This window comes from Perognathus longimembris, chromosome 5, assembly GCF_023159225.1.
Source record: "Perognathus longimembris pacificus isolate PPM17 chromosome 5, ASM2315922v1, whole genome shotgun sequence".
Lineage (NCBI taxonomy): Eukaryota > Metazoa > Chordata > Mammalia > Rodentia > Heteromyidae > Perognathus > Perognathus longimembris.
In genome coordinates this window covers 2,477,998-2,500,757 of record NC_063165.1, presented here as the reverse complement: position 1 = coordinate 2,500,757, position 22,760 = coordinate 2,477,998, and the positions used below count along the sequence as shown (strand labels likewise).

The 22,760-nt window shown below is 60.1% G+C and overlaps 1 protein-coding gene and 1 pseudogene across 1 annotated transcript; one reads left to right on the top strand and one right to left on the bottom strand.

Moving 5' to 3' along the window:
• Positions 1 to 6,453: 6,453 nt before the first annotated feature.
• LOC125351169 lies at positions 6,454 to 7,078 on the top strand (annotated as a pseudogene).
• A 3,803-nt stretch (positions 7,079 to 10,881) lies between these two features.
• Tmprss3 (transmembrane serine protease 3) lies at positions 10,882 to 21,891 on the bottom strand. The gene is made up of 13 exons (XM_048345880.1): positions 21,874 to 21,891; positions 20,307 to 20,451; positions 18,469 to 18,579; positions 17,691 to 17,807; positions 17,357 to 17,480; positions 16,260 to 16,385; positions 15,447 to 15,490; positions 14,935 to 15,100; positions 14,578 to 14,747; positions 13,358 to 13,453; positions 12,345 to 12,487; positions 11,854 to 12,006; positions 10,882 to 10,906 (listed from the first exon to the last, which is right to left on the bottom strand). Exons 1-13 carry the CDS (start codon positions 21,889 to 21,891, stop codon positions 10,889 to 10,891), a joined length of 1,431 nt encoding a protein of 476 aa, XP_048201837.1. The 3' UTR covers positions 10,882 to 10,888.
• Between the last annotated feature and the right edge of the window lie 869 nt (positions 21,892 to 22,760).

Genomic DNA, 22,760 nt, shown 5'->3' with positions numbered 1-22,760 from the left:
AACCAGTCCACGCCTAGCGTAGCCCCGGCAGATCACAGCAGCCCAGTAGCTGTGTCCCCAGGAGCACATAAGATGGTACTAAGTGAAACGAACTCCACGTTACGGAAACAAGTGGTTTATCGTTGTTGTTGTTATGTTCAAGATGCCATGTGAAATTATGCCTTCTTCTATTGTCTTTCTTTCCCTGGTTTTGACCCCTGATGTCGCTGTAACTGATTTTGGTGCCCTGGATAGTGTATAAGTGTATATATATATATATATATGTATTGGCACTAGGGAAAGGAAGGCAAACATCAAAACGGAGAGACAAAGGATAAAAAGATGAACCAATGCAACAGCAACCCACATGTGTGAACCAGCTGTACAACTCTTGGAGGGGGGGAGAGGAAAATGGGGAGGGGGGAGGCGGGGAAACAAGGGAGGAGGTAACAAGTTGGTAAGAAATGCGCGCACTGCCTTACCTATGAGACTGTAACCCTTCTGTACATCACTCTGACGATTAATTATTAATAATTAAAAATATAGACTAGAGGAGCAGTTGCTCAGAGGACCCCCCACCCCCGGCTCATGGAGGAACAAGACAGCGTAGTGCAGTGATTTCGTGTGCCCAGGGGCGTCTGGGGCAATGGGAGCCCCCAGGAGGGCCGAGGACCCCAGGATGGGTCAAGCTGGGGTGGGGGGTGGGGCTTCCCGAAGGAGGAGACCAGGAAAGCAAGAGGTAGCAGCGGGCAATCCAAGCAGACGGCGCTAGGGAAGGTGGCGTGGCTGGGGGTGGGGCTGGGGGTGGGGGTGGGCGTGGGGGTGGGGGGGGTCCACCTGGGCTGCTCTGGTGTTTGGGAAAGGAACTGCCCAACGCTATCGTCAACCAAGGGCTCCTGGCCTGGCAGGACAGCTCCGGGGCCCCCGGCCTCCTCGACCTTGGTCTGTGTGACCTTGGTGGGCACATCAGCACGCAAGGTCTGGGTCCCACCGTAAGCCACAGTGACCCCGGTCCACTCCACGGGGGGGTCGGAGGGTCGAGCGGGCCTCCCGGCCAGGGAGACTCGGCGGCTCAGGGAGCTCAGGCACCGACGCCGAACCCCTGTCCCCCCACACACACTGCTCGAAAAGGGGTTCACAGGGTTCCAGGCCTCACCTCGGGGGCCCCCTGGGCTCTGCTCCGCTCGCTGTGGTCGCACAAAGACCTCAACGAAGCGACCGCCCTCCCCGAGCCATGTGCGGACAGAATGTTCTAGATGCTGTTGAGACAGACGCCTGGTACCCGACAAGCCTTGCGCCCTGGGCCCGGGGCCCGGCAATGATGGTGAGGACCTTGCAGCTGGGGTGTGTGCGTGTGTGTGCGTGTGTGTGTGTGTGTGCGTGTGTGTGCGTGTCTCACTACCTTTCCCGGGGTGGAGCGCTCTGTCCTCACACAGGACCGAGGAGTTGAGACGCAGGCAAGTGAACCGGAGGCCCCGTCCCCACCCTCGGGGAGGGCCAGGCCCCGCAGCCTCGGGATCCCCGCAGGCGGTGGCTGTTTCTGGGCACCCACGCCAGGCGGTGGAGCCTGGGACCCCGCGGGGGGGGGGAGGGGGGGCCCGGTGGAGGCCCGGCAGCCCGCCTAGGACAGCGTGGGGGTCCCTTGCACCGCTCGTCTTACCCCCAGCCCCGCACACGCCCGCTGGAGACGCGGTGCCAGGAGCACTGAGTCCCGCTGGAAGGCCTTTCCCGCCCTCCCGCCCCGCCCGCGGCCTCCTCTGCGCGCCCCGGCGTCTGCGCTGTCCTGGCCGGGGTCTGTGCCCGCGCCCGGCGGAGGCAGGGGGCGCCGCTCACCTCTCCGGTCCTGGGCCAGGGTGCTGAGGGCCAACGCGAGGACCACGAGCAGGACGCAGGTCACCTTGCGCTCCATGGCGGCCTCTCTCCCTCTCCAGCCCCCGAGGAGACCTGAGTCAGGGCTGCGACTCCGCTCCCGCGCCCGGCTTTATACCGCGGCCCTGTTTGCGCAGCGACGGCGAGCCAACATTTACCTAAGGAGGGTCCCCGTGCGGTCGGCGCCCTGATTGCGGGTGGCCCCGGAGGCCCGGCGCGGGGCCAGGCCGTGCTCTCCTCGCCGGGTGTGCGATTCGGAACGCCCCCCCCCCCCCCCCACCCCGCGCCCTGGGCCTCCTCCGGGCCCTCCTGCCCCAGGAACACGGGCGACCGTCGGGGCAGGCGACGGCCCCAAAGGCCAGGTCCTGGGATCGGGGCCCCTCGGGCCGGGGCCGGGGCAGGGAGGAGAGGATGCTGGGTAATGACCACGGGACCGGTGGGACGACCGAAACGCCTTCCGATGTTCTACGGACAGGAGGCCCTCCGTGGGTGACAGTGCACGGAGTGTCTCACCGTGGCCAGCAGAGGATTCTGAATGTCTCCAGCTCAGGATCCCGGGCGCTGCCCCCCTGAGCCGGGGCTGGGAGCTCCCGGGCGAGAGCGAAACGCCCGCTGCAGGGCCCCGGGCTCCCCCGCCAGCCCCCATGGCCTCCGCGGCTGCCGTCGGGCTTAGGGGCCAGCACCTTCTGCATCGGGGGCGCTCCCCTGGTCAGCCAGGGGACTACCCCCCCCAACCCCCCCACTCCACGCGACTTGCCTGATGGCTGGTGGCCCTCACGCTACCTTTTATTCATTTGTTTTAAGGGAACAAGTAACCGTTACATTTATTTATTTATCTATTTATGGTTACAGAACGTGTTGTCCAAAACACGCGGATACATCACGCGATGGCTAGAACAAGCTCCCTTACCCACGGGCTCCTTTTTTTTGTGGGGGAGGGACACTTCAAATCCACCCCAACTTTTTTTTTTTTTTTTTTTTTTGGCCAGTCCTGGGCCTTGGACTCAGGGCCTGAGCACTGTCCCTGGCTTCTTCCCGCTCAAGGCTAGCACTCTGCCACTTGAGCCACAGCGCCGCTTCTGGCCGTTTTTCTGTATATGTGGTGCTGGGGAATCGAACCTCGTGTATCCGAGGCAGGCACTCTTGCCACTAGGCCATATCCCCAGCCCCTCACTCCCAACTTTTTTTTATATAGTACCTCACTACAGACACACACCTGCCACGCTGATGGACAGTAGGTCTCTCGAACTCATTCCCCTCGTCTCACTGGGATTTTAGCAGCTTTAACCTGCATCTCTGCAGCTCCGCACAGCTCCCCCCCCCACACCCCCACTTCAGATCCGTGGAACCCAAGTCAGCAGTGGGTGCCACGTGTGGGCGGGGCCGGAAGAGGGGAGGGCTGCGTCTTTTCTCGGGGTCCTGCTTTCCGGTTCACTGGATTCTTTCTGTCATGTACATAGCTCATTGTTAATCATCGAAACTCTGTGTTTTAAAAGGCAATAGAATAATTTTGTTCTTCCCCAGAAGAAAGGCAAGAAGCCAGTGCCCCCCCCCCCCCCCCGCCAGCTGCTGAGTCAGGGAGTAGGATGCAGAGGTGGTGTTTGATTGCGGGGGCTCCGCCGGCCTCACCCACGGACCCCCGCCCTGCCAGTCCTCGCACCTTCCCTGAAGGCAAACACAGGGCTGAGGTCAGGCCTCAGGCCGCCTGCAATATCTCAGGTCCCCTTGGTGCCAGCGAGTCCTCCTGACCCCGCCCAGCACGTCCTGGAGCTCCCCACGGCACCCGCCAGCGGGCCAGGCGCTCGGGGAAGGGCTTAGCGCGGGTCCTGTAAAGCCGCCATGGAGCCAGGGTGCTTTCCTCCTAGCCCTGCGTTCCCCAGGCATTTATCGTTAAAGAAGCTTGAATGTTTGTCACTGACTTTTTCTTCATCGTTGGAGGAGAGCGTGTCACTTTACTCTTGATCCTGTCTGTGTGATGGCTTCATTTGATTCACATAGGCGTTACTACCTCGCGTCCCTGAGATAAAACCAACCTGCTAGCTGCTTATGCTCATTCCTTTCATTAATATAAAGTAGTTCCCTTCTTTGCCTCTTGACTGGTTTTTTTTAGCTTGTGGTGTATTTTAACAGGTATAAATATGGCTACTCCTGCTTGTTTTCAAAACCCATGTGCATGGAAGGTCTTTGTGCATCCTTTCTCTCTAAGCCTGGAGGCAATAAATGATTGTGTCTGCACTTGACAGACGAGGCCATTCTGTATCTTAAGTTGGGACACTCAGGAAATAAGCCGTGTTTCTTGATGCTTGCTTCTTCTCTCTTTCTGCTTCACTAATCTACTTTTCTGGTAGGGTTTACTCTTTCCTGTATTTTTTTTTCTGTTTTGATTGTTTTTCTTCTGTATGTAGGTTGCTCTTAAATATCTTTTGCAGTGTTGACTTAGTAGTCTTGGATTCCTCCAGCTTTTATCTTGGGATATTTTTATCCCTCCATAAATCATGGAGGTTGGCTTCACTGGGTACAGTAGTCTGGTTAGCATGTGTTATCATTTGCACTTCCATTACATCTTTCCTTGCCCCCATTGCTTTTGGTGTCTGCGTCAAGAAATCCGCTGCTTCTTTGCCATTTACCGGCATGCTCCCTTTTGCAGATTTCAATACTCTTTCTTTTTTCTGCATGTCTAGAGTTTTTGCTATCATGTGTCTATCATCTTGTCTGTTTGGCATTCTGTAAGCCTCCGGTGTATGCATGATACTCTCTTATGCAAGGCTGAAGCTTTCTGCGTTATTTTGTTGAGTGTGCGCCGTTAGTTTTTATTTCTTCTTCCTCATCCGTCCCCATCATTTGGAAGTTTGGGTGGGGTTTTGTTTGTTTGTTTGTTTTTGTTTTTCCCTTTACTGTGGCTTGAATTTAAGGTCTCATCCTCTGGCTCAGGTTTCTCACCCGTGGCTGTGGCTCTACCACTTGAGCCACCTCCATTTTCAGTTTTCTGCTGGTTAATTGGAAGTAAAAAATCTCCCCACTTATGTGCCAGGACTGGCTTCACCTGGATCCTCAGATGTCAGCCCCTGAGTAACTAATATGATAGGCGTAAGCCACTAGAGCCTGGAAAATATGTGTTCTTTTGATGGAGAAGGAAAGATTTACAAGCCCCTAAGTGTTGTCTTCTTCTGTCTTTAACTGTCCAGTCGAATTCTTTTTCTTCAGCTCCACCACTGACCATTCTGTTTTCATCTTCTGTTCTGCCACCGAGGGTTTTGATTGAGCTTATTATCTGGACGATCACGTTCTTTATTTCCAGGATGCTTCCTTGTTATTTTTGTTTCTGTCTCTTTAGTGAGTTCTTCTCTCAGACCTTGCATCGCCTGCTTCAGATCACTCCGTAGTTTGTTTCTCTTCTTCTTTGATTTCTCCAGAAATGTGTCCAGTTTTTTTAATCTGTTCTTTTATTTCATTAACAATTCTTACAGTTGTTTTATTGAGCGTATTGTTTGGATTTCCTTCCTGTTCACTGTCACTTCAGTCTTCCATTGTGGTAGTACTGGTTTTTAAAGAGAAGCTCTTCTCAACGTGAAAGACAAAGCCCCCTGGGGCGACGGATGGGGAGCAGAGCCGGCTCAGCATGACTGGTTTCTGAGGGAGACGCGTTGCTTTTTCCATTCATGACTTTTATTCTCTTTCCCTGGGATTCATGCCTCCGGTACAGGGTTGTGGAGGGGTTGATCCCCTGTTATACGAGGTGGTTTCTCACCTCTCAGTTAAGATGGGGTGGAATTGGGGTGGGACGGGGGGGGGGCGGGATTGGCGAGGTGGGTCTCAGCACTGGAGACTGAACGCATGTGCAACTTCCTCACTCAATGAGGAAGCTCGGCTTCAAAAGCGACTGCAGGTGGCAAACCATGATCTTTGTGCTTGTTCTATCCTAAGGGAGACCGGTCACTTCAGTGCTCTGCTCTCGGGAGGAGGAGAAAGGATCCCAGTGACTTCTTTCTCTAGGAAAGCGTGGCAATAGGAAGGAGAGAGAGGGGAGAGCCCTGTAGCAATACTGCAAGGCAGTTGCTAATGTAAGGTGGGGAGGGGTAGCAGCTAAGCTTCATGGAAGAGAGGAAATAAAAAGTGGGGTTAGGGAGTTGAAGAGAGACGAGTAGAATCATGGCCCATGCGCATGTGTGCACACATACACACACACATGCACACACACACATGCACACACACACATACACCCAAACCTGAATAAGCACCCATGATCAAGAAGAAGAGTAGAAAATAAACAGACAAACCGGCAAACAAAAAGCAAAATAAATAATCATTGTTGGCACTGAAGCAGACATGGGGCTGAAGGAGAAGTGGTGGGAAAGAATATAAACAAGAGAAGGTTTCTACTCCTCACTCTAGGGAGATTATAAATGAGGAGGGACTAGGAACAGACTATGGCTCAAAAGAGATTACTGAAAGACGGGTGATGACTTTCAGATCTGATGGTTTCGAATAAAAGAACCAAGACACAATGTAGAAATGACCTTTATTTAATTTACAGGAAAGATAAACCAAACAGTTGAGCAAATACAACATTCAAAACACTGGGACGCTGGCGTTCGCCCCAGCAAGATGGCGGCGGTCTCACTGTCAGCGTCCTTGAGGCAGGCGTTGTTGGGGGCCAGAGCGGCGGGGACCCCGGCTGCTGCCGTTTCCCGGGTTCCGTCCAGGTTGTTGGGCACATCCTCATGGAGGCGGGCACAGGATCAAACTCACGACAAGCAGCTTGTAACAGCTGATGAAAAACGGGACGTCACAGCGTTAACTGGTGTCCCAAAAGAGCCTACCGCAACCAGAAAGGTCAGGACATTTGTTCCTGCTCGAAGCAACGTGCAGTCTGGTGTAAACAACACAAGGAAATGGAAGGTGGGGTTTGCTACCAGAGAGCGATGGGGAAACCCTTTGATGGGTTGGGCCTCAACGGCTGATCCTTTGTCCAACATGGTTCTAACTTTCAGTGCTAAAGAAGATACTATTGCCTATGCAGAAAAAAAATGGATGGAGCTATGGCGTGGAAGAGAAGAAGGTTCCGAAACCCAAGTCCAAGTCTCATGGCGCAAACTTTTCTTGGAACAAAAGAACTAGGGCGTCCACAAAATAGGTTGGCACTGACTATTAACTTAGCTTGACTGTGAATAAAGTCAGCTGTGCAGTATTTATACTCCATGTATAATACGTCTCTTAATCTCCTAATAAACTTGACCTTCAAACCTCGAAAAGACAAAACACTCAAAAAAGGAACAAAGACAGATAGACAGAAATACAGATGATAAACAGGTCTCACGATATCATAAAGACATCTGCACATCCATGTTTATCGCTGCACGATTCACAATAGCCAAAATATGGAAACAACCCAGATGCCCCACTACAGATGAATGGATCCAAAAAATGTGGTATCTGTACACAATGGAATACTACATAGTGATTAGAAATGATAAAATATTGGTATTTGCAGGGAAATGGTCAGAACTTGAACAAATAATGTTGAGCGAGACAAGCCTAGAGCACAGAAAACAAAGGGGCATGGTCTCCTTGATATATGACTGTTCAGGGGCGTGTGTTGGGGTGGGGGGGGGGGACACTAGAGACCAGGTCTGCAAAACAACAAACTTCTTGTCAAACGGTATTTCCACAGGTTTGGGTCAGCGACCCTACACTATGTATCTAAAACCAAACAACTACTAAACATATAAAGGTCTAGAATAGACCTCTCAGTGGATCACATTAGCTCAACAGCTATGTACACATGATCATTTAAGACGAGGATAAGCAAAAACAAGTCCAAGAGAAGGACACAGGAGGGTTCCTTTGTGGATGTTACATTTACAGTTCTAGGTGAATTTCCTGTGGCGTACCCTACATGGTTACTATATATGATTTTGGTGCACTGGGTATTGTATATATGCCTACCTGATCTAGGGAAGGGAAAGAAAAACGAGGGCGTAAGATCTCACAAGAAATGTACTCGCTGCCCTATTATGTAACTGTACCCCTTTTGCACAACACCTCGTCAACAAGATTTAATTAATGAAATAATTTTTAAGTCAAGAAATAAAGAAATGTAGGCGATAGAGAGAGAGATATACAGCAAATACAATTTTCATTGTCTGAGTACGCCGGTGCCTGTTTGTTTTTATAGAGACTGTTCTGAAGGTTCCAAGAGGCTGCGGGGGGCCTGAGTCCGCGGGAATGGCTTTCGGTCCGCCATCTTGCCCTCCTCCTCTGCGTTCACTCTGCCATCATTCTTGGCTGTCAAGGCTCCTGGACCAGCACAGGACTCCGTTCTTGACGCTTTGGCCCATCGTGACGGCGCTTCGATCCTCCGCCTGCCCACGAGCCGGTCCCGCGTCCTCTAAGCTCCCGACCGCCATCGAGGACCAGAACGCAGTGCTGGCCAAGTGCCGGGGTCCACGGCCTCCGCGCCCGGCTTTGGGTCTTCAAGGGGGGAAATGAGGCGGGTCTCTTCCTTAAGTCAAGCCGGGTCCGTCCTCTAGACGCACGGCAGGCCGCGGCTCTGCGTGCCGAGCGCCCCTCAGGCCTCCGCAGAGAGAGGGGACCGTGTCCCAGCGGCCATCCGAGGGGGCGGGAGGGAGGGCCGGCGCGGGAGGCCACGTGCCGGCGGGATCGTCATCAGCCAGCCCTTCCGTTCTCTCCTCCGTCCTGAACAAGGCCCTAGATCCCCGCCTCCTGGGCCTGGTTCGTGTACGTAGTTCTTCTCGGAGAGGCAAACGGCTTTTCCGTGAGGTCGGCTTTAGCAGCAGCCAAGGCTCGCGTGGTCTGTTCAAGGAAGAAGAGCCAGGCCCGGCGAGACACACCGGGAATCCCAGCTGCGTGGAAGGCAGAGGTAGCCCAGGGAAACAAACGCACCAAAGGCCCTGGGAGCGTGGCTCCCGCAGCGGCCTTTGACTAGCTTCGGAGGGGTGAGTGGGGGGTGGGGGTAAGATATATCTATGTTATCCAAAGATTACCAGATGTCTTAGATTCTGTCAATTTGACAAAAAAAAAGTCATTAACGGTTAACCTTCTAATCTTTCTTTTGTCAACGACGCCGTGGCTAGCCACAGATACGCGTGTCCACCTCCCAGCCCAGCTTCCTTGAGGGAGACCATTGTCTGGAAGTCCCTTTCACAAGCTGTCTGTGTCTTGCATGAACTCTCCCTGTGGCTTCCAAAGAGATCTGGGCGAACGTATTTACAAGTTACAATGACTCTGACATTTCTCTACTATAATAGTTCCCCTTATCTAAGGTCTCTCTTTGCAACGTTTTAGTCACACAAAGTCAACTGTGGTCCAAAGATGTCCATGGAAGGTTCCAGAAACAACTCATAAGCTGTAGGTTACACGTTGTCTGGAGAGTGTGATGAAATCTCACCCCTCCCACTCCCGGCGCCGGATGTGAGTCATGTCTCCTCCGCGCGCACACCCGCCCATGGCTTGCCCATTGCTCCCTCGGAGGTGACCTTGGCTATCAGATTGGCAGCTGGTCCAGCGGTGCCTGTGTTCAAGTGACCCTTACCTTCCTTAATAATGGCCCCCGCGGGCTCAAGAGGAGCCACGCGGGCGAATCAGATCTGCTAGAGAGAAGCGTGCTGTTTCCAGAGAGGCCACGTTGACACAGTTTATTACAATACCAGGTCTCATCGTCCCATTCCAGCACGAGTTACTATGGCTGCTCTCTTCCTGTGCCTAGCTCACGCGTTCAACTGTGCTGTCGGTGTGTGCAAAGAAGGAAGTGCATAGTTCCTACGGAGTCGGTACGACCCACAGACCCAGACACCCGCTGCGGGACTCGCAGAGAGTTCCCAGAGACGAGGGTTCTTCCACACACGGATGTCCGTTGAGTGGCTCTGAGGTGGACAGGAGTGACTCCAAACTCGGGGGCTACGTGACGATTTCCCTCCAGCCATTCCACCTCACATACACACCCAGCCTCCCCCTCCCCCTCCCCCCCCCCTCCCCGCCCGGAGCTGTGGGCTCCTGGACCCACCTCTTCTATCTGTTCTAAGCCCGAGGGTGAGCGGCTGAGTCACACACACACACACACACACACACGCACACACACACACTCACACACACGCTGCTGACTGAGTCAGGGACGGGCGCTAACCACCAGTGACCACTTACTCGGTGATACGGGGACTGCGCGGGCGTGGCCGGCCGGGAGGGGGCCCCCACCTTGTAGGCAGTGGAGATTAACCGGGAAGGAGTGTGGAGAGGTGGGAGGGGCAGCCTTACCCTCTCCCTCCTTGCATTCAAGTGGGGGGGGGGTGTTGGGAGGGGAGACACCCTATCTGTCCCCAGGACTCGTCCGATGAGAGGCCGTTCCAGCAGGACGCCCCCGGCCGAGCGGAGGACACCGGCCGTCGAGGCCCGCAGGGCGAGCTCACGGCAAAGATGCCCACGAGCCGTCGGTGCCCCCCACCGAGCCACGGGAAGCAGGAGCTGGGAGACGGCGAGCCGCGTGCCACCCCGGCCTGCTGACGCGGCCAGCACCAGGCCACCAGGAAACGGTGCAGCGCGGCCTTGAACCCGTCGCAGGCCAAGCCCCCCGCGTGGGGAAGGGGCTCTCAGAAGGAGCAAGTTCAGGTTTTGTCTGGTGCCAAGAGAGAACTCGCAGGTGGCCGCCTCTCCAAGGGGCGCCGCCTGCCGTTCGGGGCCCCTAGGCCTCGGGGTTTTGGGGGGTGCCTGTCCCAACAGACAGTCCTGAAGAGAAAAGGAAGTGAAGAAAAGACCCTGGGGTGGGGGTGGGGGGCGGGGGGCGGGGGGGGTGCCTGCGTTTGCCTTGGTGACCGTCGGGAAGGAGCTTCAAGGTCATTTCAGCCAGTCCCGGGGTGGGGGAGGGGGGCTGAGCAGCGCGCGATGCAGTTTGTGTTGCGAGCACGGGGGGGGGGGGGGGGGGGGGGGGGGGGCGTGCTGGTGTCTGCTGTGCCCGTGCAGGAATCCGGGGACCACTGGCCGTGTCCGCCCCTCAGAGCTGGGGCGGCGGCCCGGCCTCTCCTCCTCCTCACGTCTTCAGATCCCTCTAAAAGCGAAAACACGGCGTCACCACCCAAGCCCTGCATTCTCTCTCTCTCTCTCTCTCTCTCTCTCTCTCTCTCTCGCTCTCTCTCTCGTGCTCAGTGCCCAGGACCGGGTGGGCTGTGTTCTCGCAGCTGAGGGCCGCCCGCTGCCCGTTCCTGGCACCGAGGCCCCCCTGAGCCAGCCCTGCGGGACGCCCCGAGGCGGGGAGCTGCCCTGAGGGCGCCCCCTCTTCGCATCGGAATCCCCGGGACCGAGAGCCAGCCCGGGCCTCACTGAGCGCGAGGCAAACCCACAGAGAAGCGGCCAGGGGAGCCCCTGCGGCCGCAAGCCATGCTGCCCGCGACGGACGCTTCTGCGGAAGCTCTGCGGCCCGTGGGGACCGAAGGCGGCCTTGGGGGGGGGGGGAGGCCTCAGGGAGGGGGGCTGCGGCTGCAGCCCGCCGCCAGCGTACCGAGGGCCCGGGGTTGTGTGCTTCCAGACGGCTCCTCTGTGCCATGCGAATCGCGGCTCCCGTAGGAGGGGAGGCCTGTGACACGGAGCCCGCTGGACACGGGAGTCTCCGTCGGATCAAGTCGTCAAATATTTGCCCAGTGCGCTGGCCGGGTCCTCGAGAGGGCTGCGGTCCCCGCCCCGGCCCCCCCACGGCAGGGGACGCCCTTCCCTCGGGCACACGGGGGGTCCCTGCTGCTCGGCGGCTCCGGGCTCCTCCTGCCCGTCGTGCCCCCCCCCCCAAGTGGGGCCCGCTGTCCGGGGCCTTCCGTAGCCCTTCCCTCCTTTTCTCCGGGGAGGCGTGCGATGAATCAGCGCCCCCGGGGTCCCTCCTCCTCAGCCCCCTGCCGGGTGCCCGTCCCCGGGGAGGTTGGGGGTGCCCTGCCCCCCGGATGAGGCTCACGCCCCCGTGGGAGCCCCCAAGCCGCCGCTCTGGGATTGGCCGCCGGCCACACCCACCTCCATCTGCTCGTGGATCCAGTCCAGGAAGGAGGTGATGCGGGTGTAGACCCCGGGCTTGTTCACGTCGGCGCAGCCGATGCCAAAGCTCGTCGCGCCCACCAGCTTCCACAGCCTCCGCTCCTCACACACCAGGGGCCCCCCACTGTCTCCCTGGAGGGCAGACGTCGGGGCGGCCCTCACCCGGGGAGGCTCCGTCCCCGCCACACGGCGCCCCCACCCGCAGCCCTTCCGGAACACACTGGCAAGGAGCTGGCACAGGGAGGCTGCCCGGCGGGGCGCCACCCACCCACGGCCCCAAGCCCCGAGGGCAGAGGCCGCCCGGCCCCCCGCACCCGGCCGACGGGGGCCTGGTAAACACAGGCAAGGCAGGGCTAGCCAACGCACCACGTCCTCCTTGCACGGCGTTCGTTTGCTTTCTACCCAGTGACAGGGACACGGTGCCCGCGGCCTCGGGTCCCACAGCCTGGGCCACCGCCCCGAGGCCTCACCTGGCAACTGTCCACCCCTCCCTTGAGGTAGCCGGCGCAGAGCATGGACGGGGAGATGAGGCCTCCGTACACATCCCTGTGGTTGCAGAGCTTGTTGGACAGCAAGGGCACGGCCGCGTGGTTCAGGACGGGCGAGGCGTCACCTGTCATGAGGGGGGGACGGAAGCTCGGGGGGAGGCGGGAGGCGGAGGCGGAGGGCGCTCACCGGGGGCCCGCGGGCCGAGGACACCAGGGCCACGCCGCCGAGCCCAGCACGCCGCCAGAAGAGGCCCCCCCAAACCCTGGAACCCGTGACTGTGCCACCTCGCGAGGCAGAAGGAACTACAGGGGCTCAAGGGCGGGACTGGGGGGTGAATGCCGGGAAATCACGGAGCCCTTAGAAGACTCTAGAAAGGAGGTCCAGGTGAGAGTCAGAGAGAGGCTTGAGGACAGGGCGCTGTGGCCTGTGAAGCTGAGGAAGGAGCCGGAAGCTCCAGGGATGATGAAGAAGAACAGGCTGAGGAAACAGCGGGCCCCCCTCCCCCTCCCCACCCCCCACCCGCCTGAGAACCTGACTTCAGCCCCAGAGATGGAGTCTGCACTCCTGAGCTCCGCAGCGGCCGGGTGACACCCATGTCATGTTAAGCCACTGGGCCGAGGGTCTTCTGGACACTAACACTCCCCCCGGTGGGGGGGGGGCGCTCCCTGCCGGCACCGAGGGAAGGACCCCCATCGTCTTTATGTGGGAGAGGCCGAGGCAGGAAGAGACCCACCCCGCCCTCTGCCTGCGCCGCTCAAACCCCTCTTCCTAAGTGTGCGATGAGCTGTCGCCTGTCTCCCCCACCCGGGGGGGACCCCTGGCTTGCCGGGACCTTCCCGGGGGCAGGAGGAGGGAGCAGGCCGCGGGGACAGACCAACAGGCGGAGAAGGCGCCGGGGGGTCCTCTGTGGGACGGAGCAGGTTGCTAGCCAGATGAGACTGGCCGAAGAGCGGGCAACTCCCTGGGTGTGTCCCGGCGGCCGGAGAGCACTGACCTCCGTCCTCCGTGGCCCCCCAGCCTGAGGTCCAGCACACTCTTCCATCAGGGAAGTGCTCTTCAGAGTTGGGCAGACACACGGGTTGGATCATGTCTGTAGAAGGGGGGTTGCAAAGCCATTGTCCACCACACCCCGCCCACCCTCGGGCTCGGGCCTCTGGGGAGCACCGGCCTCTGCCCCCCCCCATCCCAGCCCACCCACGCGGGGGCTTTCGCAAAGCCCTGTGGGTGTACTCCTCCGGGTCAGGAAATACTGGCAAGCACAGAAGCGTGAGAGGACCCACGTTAACGCTTAGTCGTGTACAAGTGCTGGGGTGCCTTAGTTTGTGTATCCAGATATTAGGAATGATGGCCAGCAAACAGCGAGTAACAACTTCTCTCATTCTCCCGGTGTAGCCCCGGAGACCCCACACGCCTGCAAGTCACACCTTGCTCGTCCGTGTAGAATTGTGCTCTAAAGATGGGGACCCTTACTTGTGACTCCTGCCTCTCTCCACGCCCCTGTACTCCTTAGGAAGAGGTGGGAGGGCTTATTGTTTACCTGGAAAGAGGGTTTTGTTTGGGGGGGGGGGTCTTCATTGCAGTTACAAAGGAGAATTTTATCAGGTGTGGTTTTTGCTGGTGTTTTGCAATGTGCAGGGGACTGGACTTGGACACGGGGCCTTTGGGAGGCGTAGAGCTCAGCCTCTGGGGGTGGAGAGATGGAGCTGAGGGTGCCCAGCACCTCCTGGCAGTGAGAAAGCTCTGCTCCTCCCCTAGAGACCCGGCAGGGAACCCCCAGGGCCGCACAGGGGGTGCTCCCTCCCGCCTCCCACCCCCCAGCGGCACTGCCGGGGCCTGACCCCGGGGAACACTCCCTGCCGCTAGGTGGCACCAACAGACCGAGGAAACCAGAGCCGAGGCGTGACCGCGCCGACAGGCACCGCACTGGAACCGCACACAGCCCAGAGCCGCAGCCCAGATCTAGGGGCGGTGCTGGCCGCTAGGACTGAACGTGCAGGTAGCACAGAGTCGTCCTCCTAAGACACGTCCAGGCCCAAATCGCACAGCACGCCGAGCACCGGAAATCACAGCCGCACCCGGGCCACCCACAGACCCCAAGGCGCCCCCGACGGGGGCCCCGGAGCGCCCGTCACAGCAGGGGCTTCGACGGGCCGTCACAAACTCTCTCGAAGCCCACGAGAGATGAAGCCGTGCGGCCTAGAACCCCAGACGCACCGCTGAAGGTGAGCGGCCCGGCCAGCTTCATGAGGGCGATGTCGTTGCCCAACCTCTTTGGCTTGTACTTGCTGTGGTAGATGATTTTCTCCACCAGATGGGAAGGCGCCGGGCTGTCCAGCAGGGAAACGAGACCCGCTTGGACGGTCCATGACTTGGGGAGGTAGAGGCTGCAATGAGCAGAGCGAGAGGTCAGGCTCGGGACAAAGCCCTGTCACCGCCGTGGTTTCCTCGGCTTCCCAGGAGCCCAGGGCCGACGGGAGGAGTCACCGGCCCACGGTCCACGCTGACCCCGTCCTCGTCCGGGGTGGGGAAGGTCTGAGCCACGCCGCGGGCCGGGGGGGGGGGGGCGCTCACTCGTAGACACAGTGCGCGGCGGTGACGATCCACACGGGGGTGATGACGGAGCCTCCACACAGGTGATAGCCCTGGAACTGAAGGCTGACCTGCCAGGGCCACTGGGCCGGCGAGGACATGTTGCCCCCGACGATGCGGGGGCGGTACCCCGCCCTCTGACCGCAGACTGTGGAGGGAGAGGAAGGGCTTGGGGGTAGAGGTCACGTCCAGTCGGGGCCCCTGGATAATACCCAAGATGCCACCGGCTCCCCAGGACCTCAGGACCCCTGCAAGCCCCTCTGCGCGGCCACAGGAATTTGTGGGCGCTCCTGAGTCCTCCGGATCCCTTTGCAATGAGAACTCTCCCTCTGCCAGGAGCCCCAGGCTCTGCCTTGGGGTTTGGCGAACCGAGCCACCCACGTATGTTCTGGGACCCAAAGGGGCCCGCGGCCCTCGGGAGGTGGAGGCCGGAGAAGACGGGGCTTAGCACGTGCTCTCTTCCATCTGGTTCTCTGCCTGTCTCACATTCTTACCAGTGCACTTTACAGTGACCACGTGACCGGAAGCGCATCCCTCCCTACAATGGAGAAACCGTCGGCGTCACAAGAAATAGCTGAGCCCCGTGACATGAATCTCTCTCTCTCCCTCTCTCTCTCGCTCTCTGTCTCTCACTCTCTCTCTCTGCTCCATCCCCTGGGAAGCACTGGGCCAGCAGCATGGGGCATGGCCGGGGCAGCCATTCCAAGACTCTGACCCACAGGGCTACGAATGAGGCATGTGGGGGGTGTTCTGTCTGCTCCCTTCCCCCCAGCTCACCCCATCCTGGCCCTGGGGACAGCATGGCTGGCCCCCCAGGGCCCCTCGAGGCCCATGGTCACACCTCTGGGCCCAGACCCCTTCTTGCTCCTGGGAGCAGCTTTGCCTGACACCCGCTCTCCCCACCGTGCTCTCTCCTCACGGAAGGAAAGGGACTCCCCGAGTCCCGCCATCAGAGCCCCCGTGTTATCACACAAGCAAAACCAGGGTCACGGAGCCGGAGCTAGGACCTGGGGTCGCACGGGGTCTGGGTGCCTGCGCACGCCCACCACGCATAGGCCGAGACGCCCGTTTCCTGAGAGAGAAGCCAGGCCTCGGGGTTGGGGCCCGGGTACGAGGAGTACAGCATGGATTCACAACACCCGCGGGCCCGCCCCTCGCCGTCCAGCAAGGGCCGAGGCAGGTGCGCCCCGCCTGAGCACCCCCCCCGCCTCACCCCAGCCCCCAGCCCTGCCGTCGCTCCCGGGGGCGACCTCCCGGGCCCCCGCGGAGCCCCACGAAGCCTGCCGCGTCGCCGTCCGCCCGCTCACCTCAGGTACACGGCGCGGTGCAGGGCGGTCACCTTGTCGTCCGGCAGGAGGTGATTGATGGACACGAAGTCGCCCCGGAGCGGCTCCTCCAGCGTGTCCACCCGCAGGCTGTCTGAGCTCACGGAGCTGCAAGCACAGGAGAAGCGCGCGCGCGGGGCCTCCTGACTCGGGACGGCCGGTCAGCTGGGCGCAGGCCACCACGGGACGGGGGACTCACACGGGGGCGCACCCCTCGACCCCCCCCCAAGCCACGCGAGGCTCCTTTTGCCAATGTGGCGATGGGCGGAGAGATGCCAGGGGCCCTCGAGGGCGGGAGACGGAGGCACGAGTCACAGGGCCTCCCGAGACGGCGCCAAGGTTGGAACCCAGGCCATCGCCTCAGGCACACGTGTTTTTCTCGTTTCTTTAAGTCACAGGTAGTCACCTTGGTGGGGAAGAGAAGATAGACTAGAGGGGAGCTTTTGAAGAGAAGCAGGAAGTGCAGACGTCTGAGAAAGGAAGCGAGGGACGGCGGGGAAGGCAAGAACACGTCCACGGGGTGGGGGGAGGGGTGGAAGCTGTCCCCCAGACTTCCTCTCGGGGAGCATTCTGGAGGTGAGGAGGGACAGGTTACCCACAGCCTGGGGCAATGCCGGCTTCAGAGCAGCCTCCGCGGGCCCGGGAGGCTCAGGGGCCGGGCCTGGAGGGGAGGTGGTCGTTTCTGGGCAGGAGGGCAGAAGCCTGGGAGGACTCGAGGGTGAACAATGGTCCAGGGCAGGGGGCAGAAATGCCTGACGGGAAGGTCCTCAGCTCTTGGCAGGGGTGTGTCTGTCCGTCCACGCGTGTCTGCGTGGGACGGGAGCTCCCTCCTCCCCTCGGAGAAGCAGAGCTGGGTTCCCAACAGCCTCTCTGTGAGCGATTGCCACCGCGGCCACTGAACTGGCTTCAGAGTCGAGTGTCAGGCGAGGAGGAGAGAGGCTTGGGGGACAATGGCTGGGGGGGGGGGGGACAGTGCCAGTCTCGGGGCTGTGGAGAAGGGCGGCTGACCGTGGGAAGCATCAACGTTGACACGTGGACGGCACGCCCCGGAGGGGAGGCCCGCGGCGCCCGGGACTCACCCGGGAAAGCCCAGCTGGGCGCAGGCGAGGGCGGCGTAGCGGCCTTTCCAGTCGTCCGCGCACAGGGTCCTCCACGCGGCGCCGGCGAACACCTGCAGCGCCGCGCTGCGGCCGCTCACCCGGACTGGCGGGGCGCAGGGAGGGGGCGGTGGGCGGGGGCCGGGGCCGCGCCGCCTCCTCGCACCCGGAGCAGCCCCAGAGCCGGCCCCCCGTCTCTCGGAGCCCTCCCCCGCTGGACTCCCGGCCGGGAGCCGAGCCGGGTGGATCCCGGGGGGCCTCGCACCCGCTCTGCAGAGGGGGGGGCCCCGGCAGCCCCCCGCCGCGGGGCGCTCACCGCATCGGAACTCGTCCTCGCCGTCCCCGCAGTCCGAGACGCCGTCGCAGCGCGCCGTCAGCTCGATGCACCTGAACGACGAGCGGCACCGGTACTTCCCCGAGCAGTCGAAGTGGACTGGGGAGAGGGCGACGCCGGGCCGGTCAGCCGGCCGCTCCTCCGCCGCCCTCCCGCCGCCCTCCCGCCGCCCGCCCGCCCGGCCCGTGAATAGTGCAACTCCGAGGGCGCGGCCTGGCCGGGCTCTGCTCAGCCGCCCCCCCCCACCCCCCCCCACCCCCCGCCTCTGGCCAAAGCGCAGGAATGCCTGGGCCACGCGGCTGAGCGGACGGCAAATCAAACCGACCTGCCGTCCGGCCATTGGAGGAGACAAATGAGCGCTTGTTCCCTATTAGAGGCCCTGCTTCCCAGTGACCCATTTTCTCAGAAGCCGCATGTGCCCCACTACTGAAACCGCTGGGGCGCCCGGCCTGGCGTGAATGGGCGTCTTTGTCTTCTGCCCCTCCCGCCGGGCGATCCTGTTTCCTCAGCGGCCTTCGGATACTGCTAACGGGGCAGGTGGCCTGGCGACAAAGCCCTGGGCATGGCCAATGCCCCCCCCCCACCACCGGTGGGCCTCACGACAGCTCCGAAACCCCAAAGTCAGAAACCAGAAAAAGACAGCAGCTGCCAGTACTGAAGGCCCGACGGCAGCAAGTGCTGGCGGGCGGGGAGAAAGCTCGCACAGGTTTCAATACCTGAGCTGGCATCTGAGAGCCTGCTAAATAATGGCTGTACTCACCGCCCAGCCCAATGGCCAGAGCCAGGATCAGCGCGATGAGCCCCACGACGATGACTGGAAAAAACTTCAGGGGCAGCAGAGACAAGATCTGAGCAGCCACGGCGTCGGCGTCTGAAGCAGAGTCAGGGAGGGATGCCAGGGCTTCGAGTCACACCGGGCAAAGCCCAAGCCGGCTTCCTGAGAGGACAGGCCGCGCTCCGCCCGTCCCGGGTTGGAGGACGGGGGGCCGTGCGTTGAATCACGTCCCCGAGGGGAATGGCTGAAGCCCTACCCTCAAGGAGCTCTGGAGGTGAGATGAGGTCGTTGGGGTGCACCCTGGTTAGCGTGACTCCTCCCCTTTACTAAAAGGGGAAATGAGGCACAGAGCCAGACATGCATAGAGGGAAGACGAAGGGAGGGGCTCGGTGGACAGCCATGTGCAGATGCAGGCTGAGGAGGCGGAGTACCCCCACGCCAAGAGACCCCGATGGCTGTCGGCAAGTGGCCAAGAGCTGGGTAAGGCCAGGAGAGGCCCCCCCCCCAATGGACTTCAAAAGTGGGCAGGGGCCTGCAGACCCCTGGATCTCAGACTTCTGTCCCAGAACTCCTATTTCAGCAACCCACGGATGCCAACCAGGCCCAGGATGCATCCCTGCGGGGGGGGGGGGGCGGCGTAGGAATGCTAGACGGGGTCTTTGTGAGCAGAGGGGCTGCTGGATCTCTTGGAGGTCCCAGGGACAGGACGCGAGCAGATCCTTCAACCCAGAGACACAGACGGCTCTTGTTCCAACTTGTCTCCCCAAGGACAGGCAGAGCCCTCGGGAGACCCTGACGCTGTGTCCCTCCTCCGCGAGGGAGCACGGTGGGGTGAACCTAACGACGTCTGCGGGTGCCTGCAGCTCCTTCACCCGTCATGCAATCGCCCCGTGTGCAGAGCCGCCAGCCACTCCCAGGCCTCTGGGGCTCTGGGGAGGGCAGGACCACTGGCTCGAACCGCCTGCTGGCCTGGAAGTGACAAGTCCCTTGTCCCCGACCCAGGAGCCTGGCTCTGCTGCCGAGGTCCTTCCAAGGAAGGACACAGCTGTACCGCAAGCTGCCCTGGGGCGCTACAGCATTCCCCCTGCCCCGCCAGACAGGCCTGCCCGAGAGAGAGAGCACGCTGCATAACAACAGGGGACAGCACAGAGCGAAACTGTCAGCCTCTCTGGAAATGAAAAACACGAACTAGGGGCTGGGAATGTGGCCTAGTGGTAGAGCGCTTGCCTCGTACACATGAAGCCCTGGGTTGGATTCCTCAGCACCACATATATAGAAAACGGCCAGAAGTGGCGCTGTGGTTCAAGTGGCAGAGTGCTAGCCTTGAGCAAAAAGAAGCCAGGGACAGTGCTCAGGCCCTGAGTCCAAGGCCCAGGACTGGCCACAAAAAAAAAAAAAAAAAGAAAGTGAAAACACGAACTAGGCACAGCTAGAAGTCAGTGTCAGAATGACCGTATTACTGGGCCCGCTACCGTTCCAAGTGACAGGGATTGCTCTGCAAGGGAGGGAGGGCAGGCAGCCGCCACTTCCAGGGCTTCCTGGTGGGCTCTGGGAGTTCCTGGCCGGGACTGGGCATCCTCCGTGGCTGACTGACCGCCGCGGAGCCCCGACCTCTGAGCAGCTCCACGTAGAGATCAAGCCCCTCTCCAGAGCTAGCGGCAGTGGGGGGGGGGACTCTCACTTCTCAACCCCCCCCTCCCGGTGTCTGCCAAGCTCAGGGAGGGCAGGTGTCCAGCTGGCCTGTCCCCGACAGCCGCATCGGCCCCCTCCACGGAGGAGGCCGTCATAGCCTGGCCCCCACAACCCCGCCTGGGCCCACCTACCTGGCACAACAGGATTTATTTTCAAATCATCAAGGCCAAAAAGCGACCGGAAGGAGAAGGGGGCTTCGGCCGCGGGCGGGTCATTTTCCCCCACGGTGACTATCTCAGGACCTCGCGGGCCGGCGGGCTCCACCTCCACCTCCACCTCCTGCGCCCCAGAAAGAACAGAAAGCAGTCCTTCCTCGGGGACGATTTCAGCACAGGTGAGTCTCTGTGGTGCCTCAAATCCTGGGCATCCGACGGCAAGTCCCCCCCCCCCCCCGCCCGGGACTGACCCATCCCAGCGGCCTGTCTAGTAAGAGCACGGTTCCCGGTAACAGGGGGACTTCCAGGGTGAACAAAGGAGCACACATGTCATTCCGCACAAGTCACCCGCTTCCTAGCGTTGGTTTAACCCATCTTAAAAAATGTTTGTATTCGTTTTAAGTAGCTGTACAGGGAGTTATGATTCAACGTGTCATCTTCTAAGTACAATGCGTTTTGATGGCTATCGCCCCTTCTATCATTCTCCCAGCCTCCCTCTCCCCTCCATTTTGCTAGTTTCATAAAGTATATATTCGATATTGTGACTACATTCTCCCCCACTTCCTCTCTCCATTTGTCTACCTCCCCCCCCCCACCTCCCTCACAAACACCTCGACTTCCAGCTCCCTAGCGTTTGTTGTGGAACCCATCTTAAATACAGCAGATATGCATCTTCCAAGAGAGACCAGCCCTCCGCCGCGGACAAGGCGCCAGTCGCCATTGTTCACAAGGTAACTCGCTCACAGCGCACCTGCCGAGATCGTTTCCGTCTGCCCCACGAGTTCAAGTCTTCCGTCCACCCCAGGGCACCTACCATAACTTACGACACTCACACGCTGCCCCCTCCCAAAATGGGAAGGCGCCGGGCAAGGCGGCAGGGCAGCCTCAGGAGCTTCTCCTAAGCTCAGCCTTCCCCTGGCTCACACAGACGTGACCCAATTAAGGACAAAAGTACCCGAGGCCTCCAGGGGCCAGCCAGGAACCACGCGGGGGCTCTGCCAAGGAGAAGACGCCTATCGAAACAGCGAAGAGCCGGTGCCTGCCGCCTTCATCCCGGGACCCCGAGAGGGGCCGAGGGAGCCAGGACAGCAAAGGCCGCTCCCGGGGGAGCTCCAGGGGGGGCAGGCTGGGTGTGAACCGGGGAATCCGCTCCGGCCGTGACCGGAATCCACGGAAGCCCCACCGATCCTCACACGGACCCTTGGATCTATTTTTATTTCCTTTCTACGGTCTGTCTGCTATCAAGTTTGATGTGCCAGATGGATGGAACGGCCAGCCATTTAAAACCAACTTAGTTGGCGGGGGCCTCGTGGAATCTAAGCAAGGGGGACCGAACAGCACCGCTTTCGTTTTCACCCCGGGAGCAGCCTAGAAGGGTAGCACAGAAAATGAGCAGGTTCACCTTTGCCTGTCTGGGGTTTTGATTCTCGTGAATTATTGCCCGTGGTGAGCAGGTGGCCAACGCTGTCCTTCACACAGAGAGCCGGAATTCCTGGGAAATGCTTCCCGGGACGCTGGGAGCCAGCCCCCTCCCGTCACTCACCATTTCTGGAGCGGCCATCGTTCCGAGCAGGAGGAACTTCCCCTTGCATTCTAAACCCGAGCGGGACGGGGAGCGGCTGCCAAACGGTGAGTCCGGCCGGGCACTGTCCCCCCCCCACCCCCACCCCAGTCACTCAGCCTTGCCGGCTCAGTCACCGCGGCCGGCCGATGGCATTGTGGCGGCGCCGTGTAACCCAACCTGGCCGTGGCTATCAAGTAGCCCCGGCGGTATGGATACAGAGATGGGGGTGGGGTGGGGCGCGGTGGGGATAACATGAGCAGGGCGGGCTCTGCAGAAGAGAGGGGCCCTAGAGCCCCGCCCGGGCCGAGAGGCAGCCACCCGGGCAGGTGGGCACTTGGCTGGGGTCTTTGATCCCCCCCGGGGGGACGGAGCCGCAGGCTCAGTCCTGCGGTGTCTGTGTTCCCAAGGGGCCTCGGGGGGAGCGGGAAGCAGCGGCAGGAAGGGAGCCCGGGATGAAGATGGGGTGCACAGGACGGCTGGGGAAGACGGACTCCAGGAAGGAGGGACTGGTGACAGAAAGACGTTAGAGGATGGGGAGGCTCCTCGGAGGAGGGAAATGTGGGGGGAGGACAGGGGAAGGGGTAACATCCATCAAGGTACGTTGTAGTCAGAAACTGATAGGCTGAATTGAAACTCCTTTGGGCAGCTACTTGAAGATAGATATACATATTTTAATTTTAACTGGGTACCCATAGCTCACACCTGAAAGCCTAGCTACTCAGGATGCTGAGATCTGACCATTGAGGCTCAAAATCAGCCCAGGCGGTAAAAATAAAAACAAAGAGCCCAGAAAAATAGAGACAGTCTTGAAGAAGGCGAAACACGACGGCCATCAAAGCCACGCAGAATGAACGCAAAAACAGACA

Coding starts and splice junctions, on each gene's coding strand:
- Tmprss3 (XM_048345880.1), bottom strand. Junction 15,101..15,446: donor GGTCACTGTAAAGTGCACTG/GTAAGAATGTGA, acceptor CTCCCTCCACAG/TCTGCGGTCAGAGGGCGGGG. Junction 12,488..13,357: donor GGGGGCCACGGAGGACGGAG/GTCAGTGCTCTC, acceptor CCCTCATGACAG/GTGACGCCTCGCCCGTCCTG.